Raw genomic sequence first — 19,508 nt, 5'->3', positions numbered from 1 at the left:
CCCGCAGCGCGCCCCGAAAGCAGCCTGCACAGCTTGCAAGGGTGGGTATGAGGAGGTCAGGCTACCGCCCACATTGCGGGGCGTCCTGCCGAGACGAGGAAGCCAAGAAATCGGGAACAAATCGGACTGGAATTAAAAACCACCCCATGCAGGTTCCACGGGCCACCTCCCTCCATTAAACAGCAAGGCGATTTGTATCCCTTCCTGACCTGCTCTCCGAGGAGCGCAGGGAGAGGATATAGGGTCAGGGGAGGCAAGGGAAAGAGGAAACCGCTTAGGAAAGGACATATAACTCCTTTAGCGAGGCGAGCGCGCGCGCGCGCACACACACACACACACACACACACACACACACTAGTGCAAGCAACACTAAAAAAATCCCTTAAAAACTGGGCATATGGATTTGGAATTGTAGCTGATACAATTTTTTAAATCTTAATTTCTCCCCTTATTTATTGGCTCATTTCCTAAGAGGTTGCTCCTTTCCAGTTCCTGGGGAACTCTGATCATCCTAAACGAATACAAAGGAAAAAATCAAATGAAAAAACAAAAAACAAAAAACACCAAAAACTGCTGTGGGGAGAAAAGGCTTTGCTCCGGAGCCGGCAGTGGACAGCAGAGTAGGTGGAAGGCGAAGCCGCAGCGGAGGAATTCAGTTCGCCCAGGACAAATGGGGGCGTGGCGCGCGGCTCGGTCCCGGGAACCTCCGCCAACAAAACTTCTACAGGTTCGCGGAGGTGGCGGGGGGCGGGGGGCGGGGCGGAGCGGGGGAAGGATGTCGCGACTCCGGAGGGAGGGAACCAGGGCCCTCGGAGGGGTCAGGGCTGCGAAGGGCTGAGCGGCGTCGCAGAGGTTTGGGAACCCCTGATCCAGCGAGCGGCTGGCTGGGTGGAAGTCAGGCCCCTGGGGATCCGGCCGCCCTGGCTGTCAGTCAGACGCCCCGGGAGCCGCCGCAGACCCGGCAGCGCTCCGAGGGGGGAAGAGGCCGCCGGCTGGGGTGGGGGGAGTGGGGAAGGGGCGTCGCCCCTGTCGCCCCCGCCCTCTCCGATGTCATTGGGCGGCCGCCTCGGGGTCCGCGCCACCTTTTCTCCGTCGCACCCCTCCCGCCCCGCTGCGCTCGTCCGGGGGCTGGTCCGGCCCTGGCCGTTGACGTCACCGCCAAGTTTGCTGCCCTCGGAGCCCCACGTGTGGCGGCAGCGACGGCCCGGGAGGCGGCGAGCGCAGTGGCCACGGCTGCTGACAGGTCCCGCGCAGTCCGGCTCGGCCACGCCGCTCCCAGGCGGGGCCCGAGAGCCGCCGGAGCGGCCGGGAGCGCACGAAGAGGGTCGGACGGCTCGGCGCGGACCCTCTGGCTCCCGCTTGGGTAGAGGGACTCGGGGGACCTCGCCCCGGGGCCGAGAGCGCGCGCCCAGGCGGGCCGGGGACCGAGGAAGCGGCGGCTGGGAGGCACTGTGTCCGCCGCGGTCTGCAGCGCACGGAGCTCAGCGGCCCCGGAGCCGCGCGTCCCCTCACCGGGACCGAGCGAGGGATGCACGATCGCTGAGCTGGGACTCGCGCCGAGAGGCCGTTCCGGCCCGGGGCTGAGACGCACGCCTTCGCCACCGCCGCCGACACCCCCATTCCGGCGACTCTCGGGGACCGGGGGCGCCGAGCGCGGCCCCGGGCTCAGGACTTGGGCGAGTCTCAGACGATGGTTTCTTAAGCACGGCACCACGTCCCCCTTCCCGCCCCCTCGACCGGAGGTTGGGATCCCGCGCGGGGCTCCGGGGGCTCCGTCTCCCCGAGGAGCCTCGGCTGCCGCCGCCCGGGCAGCTCGCACGGCCGCAGGGGCGCAGGGCGATGTGGTCTCCGTCCAGCGCGCAGGCCCCCCCGGAGGATGCCACGGCACCTGGCGGAGTCCCGGCCTAGCATGGCCCGCGCGCTGCCCGACGTCGCCTCCGGCTAGGATGGCCCCTCCGGCCCCGGCCGGCGCCCACCCCACCTCGGCCGAGCCGCTGTCCCGCAGCATCTTCCGGAAGTTCTTGCTGATGCTTTGCTCCCTGCTCACGTCCCTCTACGTCTTCTACTGCCTGGCCGAGCGCTGCCAGACCCTGTCGGGCCCCGTCGTGGGGCGGTCGGGCGGTGGCAAGGAGGCGGGGGCCTCAGGTCGCGGTGTCCCGGCGGGAGGCCCGGGGGAGCCGGCGGCGTGGCCCGCGGCCGCGCGAGGGAAGCGCCTCCTGCAAGTGCAGCCGTGGCCGAGGCGCCGGCCGCCCGCGCCGCGGGAAGACGGCGAGGTGGCGGCCTGGGAAGAGGAGCCCCCTGGCCTGGCGGGGAGTCCCGGCGGCTCCGGGGCCGGGAGCAGCGTGGCCGAGACGCCGCCGGGGACCTTGGCCTTGCTGCTGGACGAAGGCAGCAAGCAGCTGCCGCAGGCCATCATCATCGGCGTGAAGAAGGGCGGTACGCGGGCGCTGCTCGAGTTCCTGCGCGTGCACCCCGACGTGCGCGCCGTGGGCGCCGAGCCCCACTTCTTCGACCGCAGCTACGACAAGGGCCTCGCCTGGTACCGGTGAGCTGGGGCCGGACGAGGCGGGCAGGCGGGGGCGGGCAGAGCCCGGGGAAGGGGCTCGAGGGGCCCGTGGTGACGCCCACCCAGTTCATCGCCCTCCCCGGTTTCATGCAGAGGGCAGAGGGTCATCGGTAGTTGTCCTTAAGGTGAGGGGTCTCCTTCCCCACCCTGCCTTCTTCCGGGGAAGAGGGAGCGGGTGGGAAGGAAATTTTGGCCTTGCAGAGTTTTTCTTTAGTTCTTGGAATTCCCTTTTCCCCAAATAGCCAATCTCATCATTTTCTCCTGCTTTGTGAAAGTTTCCCTGTGCGTAGCTAAAGAGAAAAAAAAAAAAAAAAAAAAGAAACATGTCTCTTCCGAGTTAGAAACCTGTTCACCAATTACTAGATATGTGACCTAGTGGATCCCTTTCCCAAGGAAGCCTGTTTTTATTTCTTCTTTATCTTCTGGGCGATTCCCTGCGGTTAACGCAGTCTTTGCAATCGCCTGTTTATTTATTTACCTTAACTCTTTGCCTAATTGTCCTAGGTAGTGAGTAATATAGACGCAGTTAAAGTGTCAAGAACTAGACTCTAGGTTTTGGGGAGATATATGTGAGAGCAGCGTGTTTTAAAGAAGGCTTCGTTGGCAATAACTTTTGTTTGGGGCTAGGAATGACTTTGTATAAAATGCTTTCTGTATTTGTAGGGAAGAGTACCTTTTGTCTCTGGACTGGCAGAAACTTTTCTAAAGATCTCCAAACAATTCCCTTTAAAAATGAGGTAGACAAAATGTTTTGAAAGGAAGAAAAGTGGGGAAAAATAGGGATCCTGGTTACATTGTGAAAAACCCTCCGAATACAGTGTAGGAAACAAGTCTGATTTAGGTCTTAATCTTAAACTTGCCAGTCTTCTCAAATTCAGGCCACCTTTAATAATAGAATAAGCCAAACTCTAATAAATCTTAGTGTCACCTGGATTTTGTTTGCCATAAAATATTGGCCTTTTTGTCTTTCCTCTGAGTATATGGAAAAACAGGCCAGAATTTTCCATTTTATAAAGTTTTATCTTGTTCATTAAATTTGCAGTCTCCTTGTTATCTTAACTGAAATGATAGGACAGAAGTTACAATACCATTTAAATATATTTCAAAAGCCCTCTCAATTAACCATTCATCCCCCAAAGAGAAATGGATGTGATCTGACAAGTTTATTTACTTGAGGGTCAAGCACAGGAAGCAAATTTACAGTAACCCAACTCATGAGAAAACGTTTGGTCCTAAAAGTCGAACTAGAACATTAAACGTGTTTAAAACAGTAACTTTCCATTCGTTGGAGAGGAAAACAAACAACCTTCCCTTACTATAGAATATATATCATTTAAAATCATCAGCCACTTAAAAAATCCCCTTGTGTCTCTGTCATTTATGTTGTATCCTCTGGGAAGTTCTTATAAAAATGACCTGTTGAATCTGGAAACAACAGGTCCTTCTTCTTAGCACAAAGGCAGCTCTGTTTTTTCCATCAAGGACACAAGAAAGAAGTGATTAAAGACCCCTGAAACTCTTATCTATAGCAGTTTGCATTGAATGTGGCCTGGTACAGGGCTATAAGTGAACACATTTCAAGCCGCCTGCCCAAAAACATCTAAGACAGTGTTGGACTCTGAGGTGCTATTAAATATGGGAAAATATTTAGTACTAAAACCCTTTATTTTCATTTTGCTATATAGCCTTTATTTCCACAAAGTAGGACTGGTTCTTCCTATTCCAGAAATGAGTATTTGGGGGCACAGTATATCCACAGAGCTGGATCTTATTTTCCGTTGACCTTTCTGAGCTTGTGCAAGAGAGGGAAGGTTTCAAAGTAACTAGAAACACAAGTATTTAAAAAAAAAAAAACAAAAAACAAAACCAGGAAAGGAAAAGAAGAAGAAAAAGTCATGAACTTTTAGGCTGCTGTCTCGTTTGGAAACTGGAGGCATGCTATAAAGTAAATATCGCCTTGGATTGTTTACTTCGGTAGAGGAGTTTTATAAAGCAGTTTATGGTGGTTACAAAAATAACTGCACAGTAGACTTCATGGTTTGGTGAATTTAATTTTCTAAGTGTTGGAGCACTGTCTTTGTTTTACCATTTGCAATGGTCTTTTATTGAACGCATAAGTTTAAGTTTAACTCAATTACACGGAAAAGTATTCAAAAAAGTCCAACCTGTGGGGCCTGGATCATGCGATTATTTAATGAAACTTTGCTACAGTTCTCTTTCATCTCGGCTCTGAACTTGGAGTTAGATGTTTGTGAAATAGACTGAAGACTTACCTATGACAAAAAAATCACACAGAATTAGGCACGTTTTAGCTGCTTGTGTTTAGCCAGTATTTTAGGTAAAGGGATTCGGTAAGACCTTCTTCAGTCAGCCCCAAAATTGTAATATAGGGTTTCTAACACACATTTATGACCAGACACACACACAGACAGACAGACACACACACAGACAGACACACACACACACAGACAGACACACACACACACACACACACACACACGAACAGAAAGAAAACCCTAGTATTTGAACCCTGAAGTGAATTATGGAAGAGGAAAAAATTTGTACAATATTTTTTACATGCTCATTGACATGGGAGAATCATAATGTCTAGCCTTGTTTTTTCGCCCAGTGAAAATTCTCTCAATTTGCCATAATAGTTTGTTGTGGCAGCGCCCCCTACCGTCCTGACAACGGGACAAATCTGTTGTTGCTGCGAAGTTGGAAGAAAGTCTCTTGGAAATTGAGTGTGAGAGTTAAAAACGCCTGTTGTTAGGATGTGGCAATAAATTTCTCTCTCTGGGAAAAAAATTAAAAGTACTTTATAAACTACATCCCAAGAACAGTGTAATCAGTGGTTTCTTCGTTTGGACAAATGTGTAGTAAAGGCCAAGAAAACGAATTTATTTAAAATCTCTAAAAAGGAAATTATTCTTATTGATTTAAAAATGTCCTAATATTACTCTAAAATAAATGAAATAAAGGAACATTTTAATATGCCAGGAAATTTGTTGATGATAATGTAGGACGCTTCAGTGGACTTTTCTGGATATGAAACTCCACTCTGGTGGGGTTTAAAAAACATTCCACATTACTTAGTTTAGCTGACATGATATCAGGACAACAAATGTCTGTGGCTTGTGTGTCACAGGAAAGCAGTCCTTCACCGTGAGCGGTCTCCATTTCCATCGGATGTGTGGTGGGTTCCTCAAGAAAAGGGGGGAATTGTTTCATTACCTTCAGAACTTTGAGATCTTTTCTGGAAGTTAAGACCAAAAGCCTCTGCTGTGGTTCAAGAGCAGGTGAACTTGGCATTCTAAAAGAAGCCCCTCCCCTTCTCTGCCTGTATATCTGCACCAACTAGAGGGTATGGTTATTTTTCTCCTAAGACAAAAGATACCTATTTATAAAGTATTTAAAGATATGTGTGTGCTTATATATACTATGTACACATATATATATATATATATATATATATATATATATATATATATGTATGTATATATATATATTTATATATTTATATAGGTATATGAATACAAATGTTTGGATTCTGTAACACTTCAGTCTTTTATTTGGGGACAAGATAGTAAGTGTTCATCATCTAATCTCTTGTGCTAGCATGTCTCTTTCCTATATTTGGACTCATTTTCTTTAGTGAGACTGGATGATTTCTGCAGAGAAGAATGTCGCTAAACTTATTTTACTCTGTAGCATCTAGAAAGATCAAAGATGACTCAGCTTGGAGTTTAGGAGCTGGTTCTTTCCATGGCTTCATCAGAACGTGAAGTTTTCTGGCCCTTCCTACTCACCGCCTTGTTTATCACGTCCACGGGAGAGGCAGGCTGAGCAGAGGCACTTTCGGTTCCTATCGGGGGCGATCGGCATCTCGGAGCAGCTGGGAGCAGCTGCAGAGTACCTCCGTGTGTACTTTCCCACCCTCCTGAGCCACCAGCCCTTCTACATGAAGGGTTGGAAGTGAAATTCGAGCCAAGGGAGTCTGGCCACCCATGCAAGGTCCTGGGGACTGACATCCAAAGGGGCTCTGTGTCCTCAGAGGGAAGCGAAGGACCTTGGAAGGGATAAGAGGTAGGGGGGAAATTGGGGAGAAGCAGCTTTGGGCCCTGAGTCTAGGGTACATGTCTGTGGGGGGGGTGGGGAGGGCCCAATTTCTTTCATGCATTTGCTCCCTGGAGCCCTCACTGACTGGACACTCTCCATCAACTGAGAGGTTGCAAAGAACCCCTTTGAGAAGCCACGTGCTGCCATTTTGTTTGCCCTGGGTTCATCTCGCCAGTAGACCAACCCAGCAAGACAAGTCCAACAGTCTCATTTCTCTCTCTGTGTGTGTGTGTGTGTGTGTGTGTGTGTGTGTGTGGGTGTGGGTGTGGCACACGAGGTTCACGCATGAACCCATACACACATGTATGCAAGAGCAGGTACCCAGTAGGTGGGGAATGTGGTAGAATTGATAACAGAAAAGTTATTTAGTGTCTGGGGAACTTCTGAGCAGCATCAGACACCCAGGGTGGAACAAGGTCTAGGATTATTGAGTCCAGGCATTAAAAACAACAATAGCAAAACCATGTTTGGTATAGCCTGGAATTGGAATACCTTATGTGAGTGATTATTCCCTTGTAGTGACGAGATTTATCATGCGCTGATGTAGTGTACGTGAAATGCGTAGCCAAATAGGAGTGAAAATCCTCCACAATATTGTAATCTTCTGCCTTCCTCTTAAAAAAAAAAATCCAGAAACGCTCTGGCCAAAATATTTGTCTCATAGAAATGTCTGTTGATTGGCCCAGAAAGAGTACGTGCCAAATCTGTATTCTGGAGGGGTCATGAGAACAAAATAAGCCTGTGCAATTAATGGCAACAGGGGCTGACCTTACACAGACCAGATGCTCACATCATAGTAGGAGAGTGTCACAGAGCAAACAAACTGACTTGGTGTAAACAAAAAAGGCCTGCTATCTCTACGGGATGCATTTGAATGATTGCACATCAGTCACATTGCTGGGCTGGGTTGGGAACTTGATAGACGTAGCAATTTCCCTTAGGGGCTCATCTTCCTCCCCCAAGGAACAGGAACTGGGCTGATAAAGAGCGTCCTTTCTCCGTGTGCTTCCCAATGATATTAGACTCGAAGCTTTTAGAAAGTTTGTTTTTCCTTAAGTGATGAATCGTAATTGTGGAAATGAGGTTTCCTATTAAAACATATGCCTTTGATGTGTAACCAGAGGAAATTGCACCTAAGTAATATTTTAGCTCCCTGGTCTTTGCGTTTTCAAGAATGTCTTAAAAAAATGTTCAGAAGCACTTTAAAATCTTTGCTCTTTTGATACAGTTTAAAAAATCTCTTTGGAGGGGGAATATTGATATAGTAAACTTACGTGAACTAAACTTATGTGAAAACAGAACGTAGAAACCAAGGAAATGCTGAGTTCAGAGAATTGAAACGTCTTCCCAGCTGCTTGCCTCCAATGATGCAACTGCTGATTTTATATATCACTCATGTCATGACCGTTATGCCTCTAACATTTACATTTATTCCGTGATTCCTTGAAAGCTGGATTCCAGAAGTTCAGATTTGCTCAGTTTCAGAAGCTGTCAGGTGGCAGTAAATGTGAAAAAGGAAAGGGGAACTGCTTAGTAAGAAGGAAGTTTAGTACTTGCCGTTAGTTTCGTACTTGTGATACTCTCACAAAGGTTAAAAAAAATCCTCTTCCTGGACTCTTTTGAGAGCAGCCCACTTAGAATGTGACCTTTAGCGCCACCTAGTGGGAGGGAGAGTCAGCAAGGAACTCAAAGGGTGGACTTGGAAAACCTCATCATGATCAGAGTATGTTTGGTCTCACTTTTTTTAAAAAAGGAGGGAAAGTCATCCTGGGTAGCACTTTAACAGCCACTGCGCCTGAGCCGGCTCTTTCAGGCAGGGAGGTTACCCTTTGGAGAGAAATAAAAAAGACCTGCCTTGACAATAAACCTGAAAAAGAAGAGAGAAGTGATTAGGAGATTTATATTAGAAATGTGTGTACCTGAAAGGAATGCCATATGCCCAGATCAGTTTTGTTAAGTGTGTTTTGCCTGTTTCTGAAAGCCAGCTTCACATGAAAATACTCCCAGATGATTTTGTTTCAACATCAGTAATGCAGTCTTATTTCTATCCCTGTGTTGTACAGGCTCTGGAGGAGGGTCCCAGGGTTCTTAACAGGCAGCACCCAGAAGCCTGTTTAACCCTTAACACACCTGAGATACACTTTGGGAAGATCCACCATGTGGGACAGTTTTATAGGAAGGTGTTTTCAGAGTTCCAGCGGGAGACTGTTTCCTGTGACTTTGGTCCAGGGCCTGGCGAGGGAGGTGAGCAGGTATGCACTACTATATATAGAGTAGGTAACCAACAAGGACCTACTGTAGAGCACAGGGAACTATGCTCAATATTTTGTAATAACCTATAAGGGAGAAGAATCTGAAAAGATTAGATAGATATGTATGTACCTCTGAATCACTTTGCTGTACACCTGAAACTAATATAACATTGTAAATCAACTATAATTCAATTTAAAAAAAAAAAAAGTAAGGAAGGGGGAAAGGGGAACATGGGAACGCTATGGTGGAGGAACCCGGCGGACCCCACTGAACCAAGTGCTGAGGGTGACATTCCCTAGTTGTCGTGTTGAGATCTTGTATCCCCTGGTGTAAGGCAGGGCGGAGGGCTTCACCTGTGGGGTTTTCTTCCCCTAAATCCTTGACCCCCATCTAATCGTGAGAAAACGTTTCGACCAACATGAATGGATGGTACAGCCACAGAATACCTGACCAGCATTTCTCACAAATGGCGAGATCATGAATAACAAAATAAGAACGATAAACTGTCACCCTGGGAGGGGAAAAAAGAGACTAATTGCTAATGCATAAATACAGTCTGGTACCGTCTACTGGATCCTGGAGTAGAGAAAGGGCATTGGTGGAATACTGAGGAAATGTGACTGATGTGTGTGGTTTAGTTCACGGTGTCATACCAAGGTTGATTTCTTGGTTTTGATCCTTTACCAGGGTTATGGAAGATGACAACCTCAGGGGAAACTGTCTGGCTGAAGGGGTCTCTTGAGATTTTTCTGTACTGCTTTTTTTCTTTTTTTTTTACGGTTTTGTTGTCTAGAATGACTCCAAAACCGAAGGGAAAAGAACACCATTAACAAAGAAGGCAGAGGGTGCGAGGGGTCATCCCGAAACACTCCACCAAGCAGCCCTTTAGTCCTCTCCTCCCCAGGGCCCCCAGCACAGCCTGCCAGCTCCCTCCACGCCAGCACCTGTTGCTCCAGACATGCTGATCTTTCCCTCAGCTTATTTCATAAGAAAATCGGCTCAGGGCTCCCCTCCTACTCTCTTGTCTCTGAAACACGGACAGAGACTGTTTTGTCTTTCTGTCTCTTCTTCATGGTTGGCAAGTGTCAAGTCAAGAAGGTATAAAAAGTCACGCAGCCCTGACTGAATCCCTCTCTGCCTGGAGAGCAAAAACTCTGATGTCGGTGGCAAGTTTTTGAGAACACGAAGAACTGAAGTAGGGGTCAGAGGAAAATCTGATGTGGGCATCTGGCTTTTTTGCCTCCGGTGTAGGAGGGGCAGTTGTCAGGGGTGGGGAAGCTGGTGATGCGGTGATGAGATGGGGCCGTGCCTGGGGACACTCCTTACAGCTCAGATGACAACACAGTCTGGATTTTCTGGGTCAGCTTAAATGTTCTGTCTGCTTCCTTGCCCTTTGTGCTTTAACCTTCGGTTTAGACCCTGGCTTATGGGATCTGCCACGGGAGCAAAGCAGACCTGGAGCAATCACGGGGTTGAAGGAGAGGGTGGAAGGGAGAGAATCCAACCTCCAGAGCCCTGGAGGACAGGACCTGGGCATCCTGGTGGTCCTTCCTGCTGGAACAGCTAAGCCTGGGATGCCAGTGTTATCAGACTCTTAAGTTCCTGTACAGGTAGCACGCTGGCATTTTTTGCTTCTGTTGTGCCTCAGAGGCTCAGGTTTAATAGAGTAATGACAATCTGCCTCAAAACATTTCCTTTGATATTTTTAACAACTGTCAAAATTAAAATCACATTTTTACTTAAGCAAAACAAAACAACACCTGGTACATCTTGAGACTCAGAGAAGATAACAGTATTTCCTCTTAATCGTTGGCTCACTTACCTTGGTTGCATCTGTCTTATGAACCTATATCGTGCAAAGGACAGGCTACTAAATGCTTATGTAGAGAAAAATAATTTCTGTGATTTAATGCCATTCTGGGCTTGTTGTTTGACATTTTTCCATCTTAGTTGGTATAATGCTTTTCTTCATGCATGTTGAAACTTCTTAAAAATAGCAAACTATTTGAACCCTGCAAAGTACATTTGACGAAATCTGTCATTTTAGTTTCTATTTCATTTATTTTCACTCTGATTTTTGTTATTGCTTTCCTTCTTCTAACTGTGGGCTTAGATTGCTCTTCTTTTTCTGGTTCCTTAAGGGGAAAGTTAGGTTGCTTATTTGAGATTTTCTTTTTCCTTAATGTAGACATTTGTCACTATGAATCTCCCTCTTAGAACTGCTTTTGCTGCATCCCATAAGTTTTGGTGTGTTCAGATCCCATTTTCGTTTGTCTCAAGATATTTTTTGATTTACTTTTTGATTTCTTCTTTGGCTCATTGGTTTTAAGTAGGATGTTGTTCAACATCCACATATTTGTGCATTTTCCAGTTTTCTGCTTGTTACTGATTTCTAGCTTCATACCATTGTGTTCAGAAAAGATACTTGATATGATCTCAGTCTTCTTAAATGTGTTAAGACTAGATTTGTGGCCAAGCATACGATCCACCCTGGAGAACGTTCTGTGTGCATCCTGCTGCTGTTGTATGGAATGTTCTGTATATGTCTGTTAGATCTATCCGGTCTAACATGTAGTTCAAATCCAATGTTTCCTTACTGATTTTCTGTCTGAATGATCTATCTATGATTTTATTTTATTTTATTTATTTATTTTTAAAAATTAATTAATTAATTAATTAATTAATTTTTGGCTGTGTTGGGTCTTCGTTTCTGTGCGAGGGCTTTCTCCAGTTGCGGCGAGCGGGGGCCACTCTTCATCGCGGTGCGCGGGCCTCTCACCATCGCGGCCTCTCTTGTTGCGGAGCACAGGCTCCAGACGTGCAGGCTCAGCGGTTGTGGCTCACGGGCCTAGTTGCTCCGCGGCATATGGGATCTTCCCAGACCAGGGCTTGAACCCATGTCCCCTGCATTGGCAGGCAGATTCTCAACCACTGTGCCACCAGGGAAGCCCTATCTATCATTTTAGATGTAAGGTAATAATAGCTTCATTTGTTGAGCCCACACTGGATGTTGCTAGATTTTACTGCATGACCTGCTGCATGTAGTCTGGATATTTTATTAATATGACTAATATCATTAGGTAGGTCCTATGATTTACTACCTTCTGTAGCTCAAGAAACTGAGGCTCAAAAAGATGAAGTAACTTGCCCAGGGTCATATAGTCAAGTAAATAGTAGAACTAGTGCTGAACCCAAGTCCACCTGCCTTATGCCAATGCTTCACTGCTGGGAAGCATCATGTTCTCAGATGGAATTGCCCAAGTGTGGTTCCTGCCTAGATATCCAGCCATCAGTGGCTCAGAGGTGGTAGGGACTGAAAGCCTGTCCCATGTGATAGAAGGACTTGGACATGTTTGATTCTGGGCCTTAGACCTTTAGTTAAAAACTAGGCAACATATCACCGTAGAGTTGACAAAGCGAATTTTTAAGTCTTTAAATATCCTTGTGAGTCTATTGCCCTGTCTGGAATAACTAAAACCACCTCTACTTTTTGTGTAATTCTTTTTTTTTTTTTTTAAGAAATAATACAATCTGATCACAGAGCTCATCTTATTGATCGTATCAGAAATCCTGAGCCATTCAATTGACTTTTCGCACACCCATTGAAAAATCATCACCGTGAAAAAAACCTCTTTGTTTAGTGGTCCAAATGATCAAGTTTCCTCCTTCTGAATGGCTGCATGGGGAAGCCAAAATATTGTCAGAGATATATGAGAAGGTGGCTGGCTGCTCCTGGAAGTGGGGCAAGGTGAGTTGGTGGTTGTACCCATTCCCTGGTGTCTTCAACTTTGTAGGAAACCCCCAACCAGCTATGGCTGAGTCATGCCAAAGTCCATCTTTCTCACTCTCTTCTGTATTTGCACTTTATTTTTTAGCTTTTTATTTTGTATTGGAGTATAGCCAATTAACAATGTTGTGATAGTTTCAGGTGCACAGCCAAGTGACTCAGCCTTCCATATACATGTATTTGCACTTTTTGATTGACACTTTTTATTCTTTAGAAATGTTAATATTCCCCATCAGGCCATAGCCCAATTTTTACCCCCAAGCACTCTTCTATCTTCATTATTATTGTTATTAATAATTTTTATCTAATTATCCTGCCAGCTGGTCCTTAATAGTGCCAAGCTCTTTACTGTAGTGGTCGGATCATTGCCAAATAAGGCATGGCTGTTGATTTGAACTCTTCTGGCTCTAACCAGACAGAATCATAAACCATAAAGGAAGTTGGAATTAGAAAGTATCTCAGAGATTGTCTTCTGCCTATGAGAAAACAGGGTGCCTTGCCCAAGGTTAAGCTAAAAGACAAGAGCTTAGAGCTTCCATTTTTCAGGGTAAAATTCTGGAGACTACAATTGGGAAACCATTGCATGCTCTGAATTACATAAATATCATTTTGGAGGGTTTGTATCGATGGCAAAATTATTCCAGAGAATGGAACAATTGATAGCATTATTCTTTCTCCTCCCAGAACTGGTGAATTAAAAGTATTGAATTGAATATAGTCAGTGATCAATTCATCTTTACATTTGTGGTTTTCATCTCAGATGTTTTCCCCAGTATTTTGATGCTTATAGATTTTGGAACCCAGCTAGCACGGCTGGCCTGTGGATCCTTGTCAGTAATTTGTGTTTCATGGTTGTTACCTGCTTGTAAAAGATTAGTGGGAGAAATCCAACTACAGACAGAAAAAAAGTTTGCTTTTTCTCTCTCCAGTGTTCAGAGTAGGAAGTAATCAATCAAATTATGGGAATAAAATTCCTTTTCCCCTTTTCAGAGTTCTTACTTGGATTAGAGCTCTCCTTTCAATAGGAAGTGTCAGAGTTGCCAGGCTGGTTTGAATGACAAATGCAAAAGTGGTGTGTTTGTTACGGTCGTAAATCTTTGCAGATTCTCCTTAAACTCAGGTATTTAAAAAGGGAACTGGATTAAGCTGCAACGAAAGTTACATTCCCAGAGCTAACTGCGCCCCTGGTCACCTTTCTTAACTGAAGCCATGTTTGCTTGCAATCGATGTTTTGAAAAGTTCTGGCGGTAAGAAAAGGCTGCAGTGATGAAGTGATTTCATTTTACAAACAAAGCTTTAGAGTAAACAAAAACTGGCATCTGGGTTTTTTCTTAATTTTCTGGTGGACTTTAATTATTGTAGTTTCTTTCATCAAATGTTGTGGGTTTTTCTTAAAGAAATAAAGGCCGCTTGTTTTTCTTTCTAATGAGGCCTTTCTCTTTCTTCTTGGTGTAGGAGGACTTGAGATTACAACAGTATCTGTTAAAAAGGCTTTCCCCAAAGCCAGAGGGTCTACTAGAATGCCCTGCTAGGGTTTAATGATGGAAAGAAAACACACTGGATCTGTTTTATATTTATATGGGGGGGAGTTCTTGGGGAGCTAATGCTTGTGATGAAAATTCTTGGGATTTTCAGGTGCATTTGCCCTGTGGCAGAGGGTGGCAAGTTGGAAGCAGACATTGGAGAAACCACTTCTCAGCTCCAGCTGACAGTTGCCAAGAAAGAAAGTAGACTCATGATTGCCCTGCCCTCTGATTTTTCTAAAGAATCTTGGGATACTGATTTTTTAAAAGACATACTGAGAAATAATTAACATATTAAAAACCAAACCTAACACAAACCAAAATTCTGCATAGAGGGAGTAAATCAATTTCATCTGGAGGAGAGGGGCTGCTAGTTTATAACCTTTGGCTTATAGTGAAGGTCAGAGTTAGCAACAAAAAGCTGGTGTGTATTAAAGAGTTTTTCAAACTGTGAATCCCAAGACATTAGTGTATAATAAAACCAATTATTATTATTTTTTTAATGGAAGGGGCTATAACAGGATAAAATAAGAGAGTGAATCCCAGGTAGTAAGCCGGGCAAATATTATCTTGACAGGCTTGGTTCAGGTATGTACATACATAAACAGATCAGTGTGTGCTGAAAGATTGGATGTAAATGTACTTGTTATTAGTGGATTTCAATACAAAAAAGTTTGAAAAACACTGGCCAGTGTGAGCAGAAGTCCTGTGTGAAGAGACTAAAGTGAACGTGCTTCAGGGTCCCTCAAGAAACTAACCTTGGTCTTTTTCAACTTTATATCTCTGGGCCCTGGAACTGTACCTGTCACAGAAGGGATTCACTCTTTGTTTAACAAAAACAATGATGCCTTAGGCCATGGCTCAGTGATTTTTTTCCTGGAAAGGGCCAATAGTAAATGTTTTAGGTTTCGTGGGTCATATGGTCTCCGTCACAGCTATTCAACTCTGCTTTTTAGCAGGAAAGCAGCCTTAGACAATATGTAAATGAATGGGTGTGGCTATGTTCCAGTAAAACTTTATTGACCAAAACAGGCCTTTGGCTCCCTGGCCTGGTTTGCAGACTTCTAGGATAGGCTAAAAGCTTCAGAGATGTCCCTGGACCTTCCCTTACTTTACTTAGCATGTGATGCTCATGTGAGTATCCACCACGAACATTCATGGGAGGTGCTGAGGGTGTAGCTGAGGGGGACCCCCTGTGCGAGGTGCCGCTCAGAAATAGCTCCTCGAGGCTGGATGAGGCTAGAAGTGTCCATCCCAGGCAGTGACCAGTGGGAACTTTTTGAAATATGCAGACTTGTTCAGCATGGTGGCATTGCATGTAACGGTGATTCATATGCTCAATGACAAATGTTCTACTTTGGAATAGACAAATCGACAGTCTTTGGTCATTTTTTTACAAAAGCTTAATAATGCGTTTTGCTGTTTCCTTGACTTTGTACTTGAGTACCTGTTTAATTTACATAGATCTTCCCCTGCTTCTCCATTCTTCCGTCTGCCTTTTGGATGCCTGGGCATCCTGTGATGGGGTCACCTGACCTCTGTCCTGAGAAGCAATGCCACCCAGCAGTTTCAGTCAACAGTCCGAGTTTGCAGGTGAAGAGTGAGGCATCACGTTGGGATCAAAGTGTCAGAAAAGATTTTTGAGACCATTCAATAACACGTTTAGGGAGTTTGGACTTTTATTCTAGATCAGCGTTGTCCAACAGAAATGTAACGGGAACCGCTTATGTCCTTTTAAATGTTCTGGTAGCTTCTTTAAAAAAGTAGGGGTGAAGAGGCAATGTTCATTCTAATAATATTTTGATTGAAGCCAAGTTGTCTGAAATATTATAATTTCGACATGTAATCAACAATAAAACATTATCAACGAGACATTTTGCATTTTTCCTACAAAATCTTCCAAATCTCATATGCATTTTATTTTATTTTATTTTTTAACACTTTATTTTATTTCATTTTTATTTTTTGGCCGTGCCACACAGCATGTGGGATCTTAGCTCCCTGACCAGGGTTCGAACCCGTGCCCCCTGCCTTGGAAGCACAGAGTCTTAATCACTGGACCGCCAGGGAAGTCCCTCATATGCATTTTATGCTTGCGGCATTTCTCAATTCCGACCCCCCACATTTCGAGTATTCAGTAGCTCCCTGAGGCCAGTGGCTACCATATTGGGTAGTTGCGGCTCTTGAGGCAGGGCCAGGGGAGGGGTTTTGAAGGCTTTCCATAGAGAGCTGATTCCGCAGACGTCCTCTGCTTCTGCCCAGGAAGCCCAATCCGAGGTGGCGTGGGAAGGGCGGGGGATGCACACCAAGGCCCTGGCTGTTGAGTCTCAAGGACAGAGGTGGAGGCTTGAACTAGAACAGGGCCGTGGCCATGGGAAGTGGTGGCAAGGAGATTTGCTGGACGTTTTGGTGGAAGGAATCTTTGTGTGGGATGCTTTGTGTGGGATGCTGACAAGGAGGAAAGGGGCAGAAACTGGAGAACACTGGACGATTTCTAGCTCGGGGATATTTATGATTAAGTGCGACTGTCATAGGGAGGGACACAGAAGGAGTTAACAGGTACCAAGGGGAGCAGACAGCTTTGTTTTAGGCCCATCAAGCGGATGGAGCCTCGAGGTGGTCTGGAGCCCACAGATCAGGTCAGGCTTGGGGCCAGCGTGGGCCTGATGGCTGAGGCCGTGCCAGCCATCACTGTAGCCGAGATATGAAAGAGTGGAGCAAGGACACAAGGGCAGGGAGGGAAGAGCAGGAACAGGAGAACGTGGTTATGTTCTTGCCCCAAAGAAGGGCCGTTTCTACCGTTTATGCCGTGCACGCACAAGTGTTCAGAGGGAAGTGTACTGATGTCTAGAATTTGCTTTGAAACACATTCAAAAGGATGAGATGAATTGATGGATGGGTAGAGGGAGATGTAGATATGTGATAATAAAAGTGCAGAAAAACCCCTATTTAGAATCTAGTTGGTGGGTAGATGGGTGTTTGGTTGTACAATTCTTACCAATTTTTGCTACGTTTAAAATTCTCCTAAGAAAACGTTGGCAGTAGCAGGGAGGAGACAGTTTCAAGGTCAGTGGCATGAAATGCTACAGAAGGTGTGAACAGAGGTCCGGGACCAAAGAATGTTTGTCTCGTCAACTAGGAAGCTATTGGTGACCCTGAGACCAGGTGGGCTGTTGCGTGTGACAAAAGCCAGCGGGCAGTGTGTTGATGGGTAAAAGAAAATTACTCAGAAGAGGCAGAGAGTGTGATGAACTTCACCCGTGTGTCTGCCTGACCTTTGCTGTCTCCCTCTTTTTCCTGGATTGAGTTGGCCAGTGGGGTCCTCCTACTCGCTTTATGACCATTATGGCTGGTCATCCATGTAAATAAAACTTCCCTATATGAAAGGAGGTTTCTACAATGTGTTTAGTATGTTTCTGTCCTGGCTACTGCATTTTGTGTGTCCTGTTTTCTGCATGCATGTTGTTACTTAGGCCTGGTGGCCTGATCAGCAGTTTCTGTATCACAAGGTTTTAGGAAGTCTTCTATTTTAAATTGGCAGACCGTGCTCTTTGGATGGATGCTTAAGACTTCCTGCGCTAGTTACTGAACACAAGTAGCATCTGACAGGCCTGTTTAAGTTTCTTGAACATTCTGGTAAAAGTGTAGTGGCTAATTTTCAAGGCGATGCTGTACCAGCCTATTCTAAACTCCATTGCAAGGCTGGGGAGCAAAAGAAACTTGCTTTAAGAATCTCCGTCTTTTTGAAAACTCACTTGAAAATTCCCTGAAAGAATGAAGACTTCTGAATGCTTTGTGTTTTCTCTCACCAACACTGAAGTTTAAAGTTTCAACCATGGATATTCTTTCACTGGTGACGTCCTTTTTTTTTTTAAAGATTTATTTTTATTTATTTGTTTATTTATTGAGGCTGCACCAGGTCTTAGCTGCGGCACGAGAGCTCTTAGTTGCGGCATGTGTGCGGGATCTAGTTATCAGTTCCCCGACCAGGGATCAAACCTGGGCCCCTGCATTGGGAGTGCGGAGTCCTACCCACTGGACCACCAGGGAAGTCCCCATTGGTGACATCTTATTTCTTCTCTAGGAATACCAAATAGAAGACATTCTTTGTAACGCTTTTAATATTTTCCTTTCTTTTCCCCGGAAATTTTGCTGCTGATGAGAAAGCATTAAAAAAAAAAAGAAAAACCTGAGAAAACCAAACCAACTTATTCCTACTGTCTGACTCACAGATCTATTGCTTATGGGGAAAAAAAATTGTTTTTGTAGTGTTTGTTTCTCATTTAAGTCAATGGCAGTCATTTCTCTCTGATTCATAGAGGCTCTTAGGGAAAGGACGTGAAGGACATTTCAAGTTGAAAATTGCTTAAAATAAGGGGACTCGCGTATCTAAAGTTCAGAAACTGTTTTCATGGCATCTCTCTAGGTTTAGTCTTAGGGTATTGCAAATAATTCATCTATTTCACCATGATGATCCTTTCTAGTCCACTCAGAAATTGAGGGTGGACCTTTAAAGAGTGTGGTGAGAGGTCAGCCTGGTAGTGAGATTTGGAAAGGATGAGGGAGGAGGGAAGGGGGGGTGGGGTGAGACGTCCAGAGAACCAAGGAACTCAAAAGCTCGAGGGCTTAAGTGTAAACAAATGACTGCATGAAATCTTCACTCATCTAATATCCTGATTAAAATGAAGCGGGCCACCGTGTCGCCCTTTGCATTTGTGTGACAGAACTGGAGAACTTTTCATTGCATGGCCAGAGGGCTGCACAATTGCAGCAGTGGAGAAAGTAGAAAACTAGAAGGGGAGAAGAAAGAGAAACACTGCTGAGCTAATGCTTCAGAGGCCACCAATAAAGGGAGCCGGAGACCCACGTGGAGAGGCGTGGAGTGGGAAAGCGGGTTCAGATCTGGCTCGGATCTGGCACCCTTGATGTTTTCGGTAGATACCTCTGGGGACTTTCGTGAGTCCTGAAATTCTCAGATGTGGAAATGTTCGCACCTGCCCCTCGTTGTGTGTCTCCCCGTCCGCAAGCCTTCCTGTGGCCATCATTTCCAGTAAAGGTCCTCATTATTCTGTCCACTTGATCTTTCTCGAAAAGAAGCATCTCCCCACACTCGTGGAGACTGAACGGCTGTGTGCCTTCACAGGAATTCACATCATCTGCGTCTACAAAATCAACACACGTCTGAACCTCGTGAACTGTGCAGTCTGCTTACATATCATCAGTGTGTCTGCTGGGGGTTACTATCTACGACAAACAGAGG

The 19,508-nt window shown here is 45.7% G+C and overlaps 1 protein-coding gene across 1 annotated transcript in view; it reads left to right on the top strand.

Moving 5' to 3' along the window:
- The first annotated feature begins 1,946 nt into the window (after window positions 1-1,946).
- Window positions 1,947-19,508, top strand: part of HS3ST3A1 (heparan sulfate-glucosamine 3-sulfotransferase 3A1) — a 90,740-nt gene continuing 73,178 nt past the window's right edge. The window contains exon 1 of the mRNA XM_068530750.1: window positions 1,947-2,545. Within this exon, the coding sequence (XP_068386851.1) occupies window positions 1,947-2,545 (599 nt within the window). The remainder of the gene's footprint in view (window positions 2,546-19,508) is intronic.

The sequence above is a fragment of the Eschrichtius robustus genome, chromosome 20, assembly GCF_028021215.1.
Source record: "Eschrichtius robustus isolate mEscRob2 chromosome 20, mEscRob2.pri, whole genome shotgun sequence".
Taxonomy (NCBI): domain Eukaryota; kingdom Metazoa; phylum Chordata; class Mammalia; order Artiodactyla; family Eschrichtiidae; genus Eschrichtius; species Eschrichtius robustus.
The sequence above is the reverse complement of the archived record's forward strand: the minus strand, read 5'-3'. Positions and strand labels throughout refer to the sequence as shown.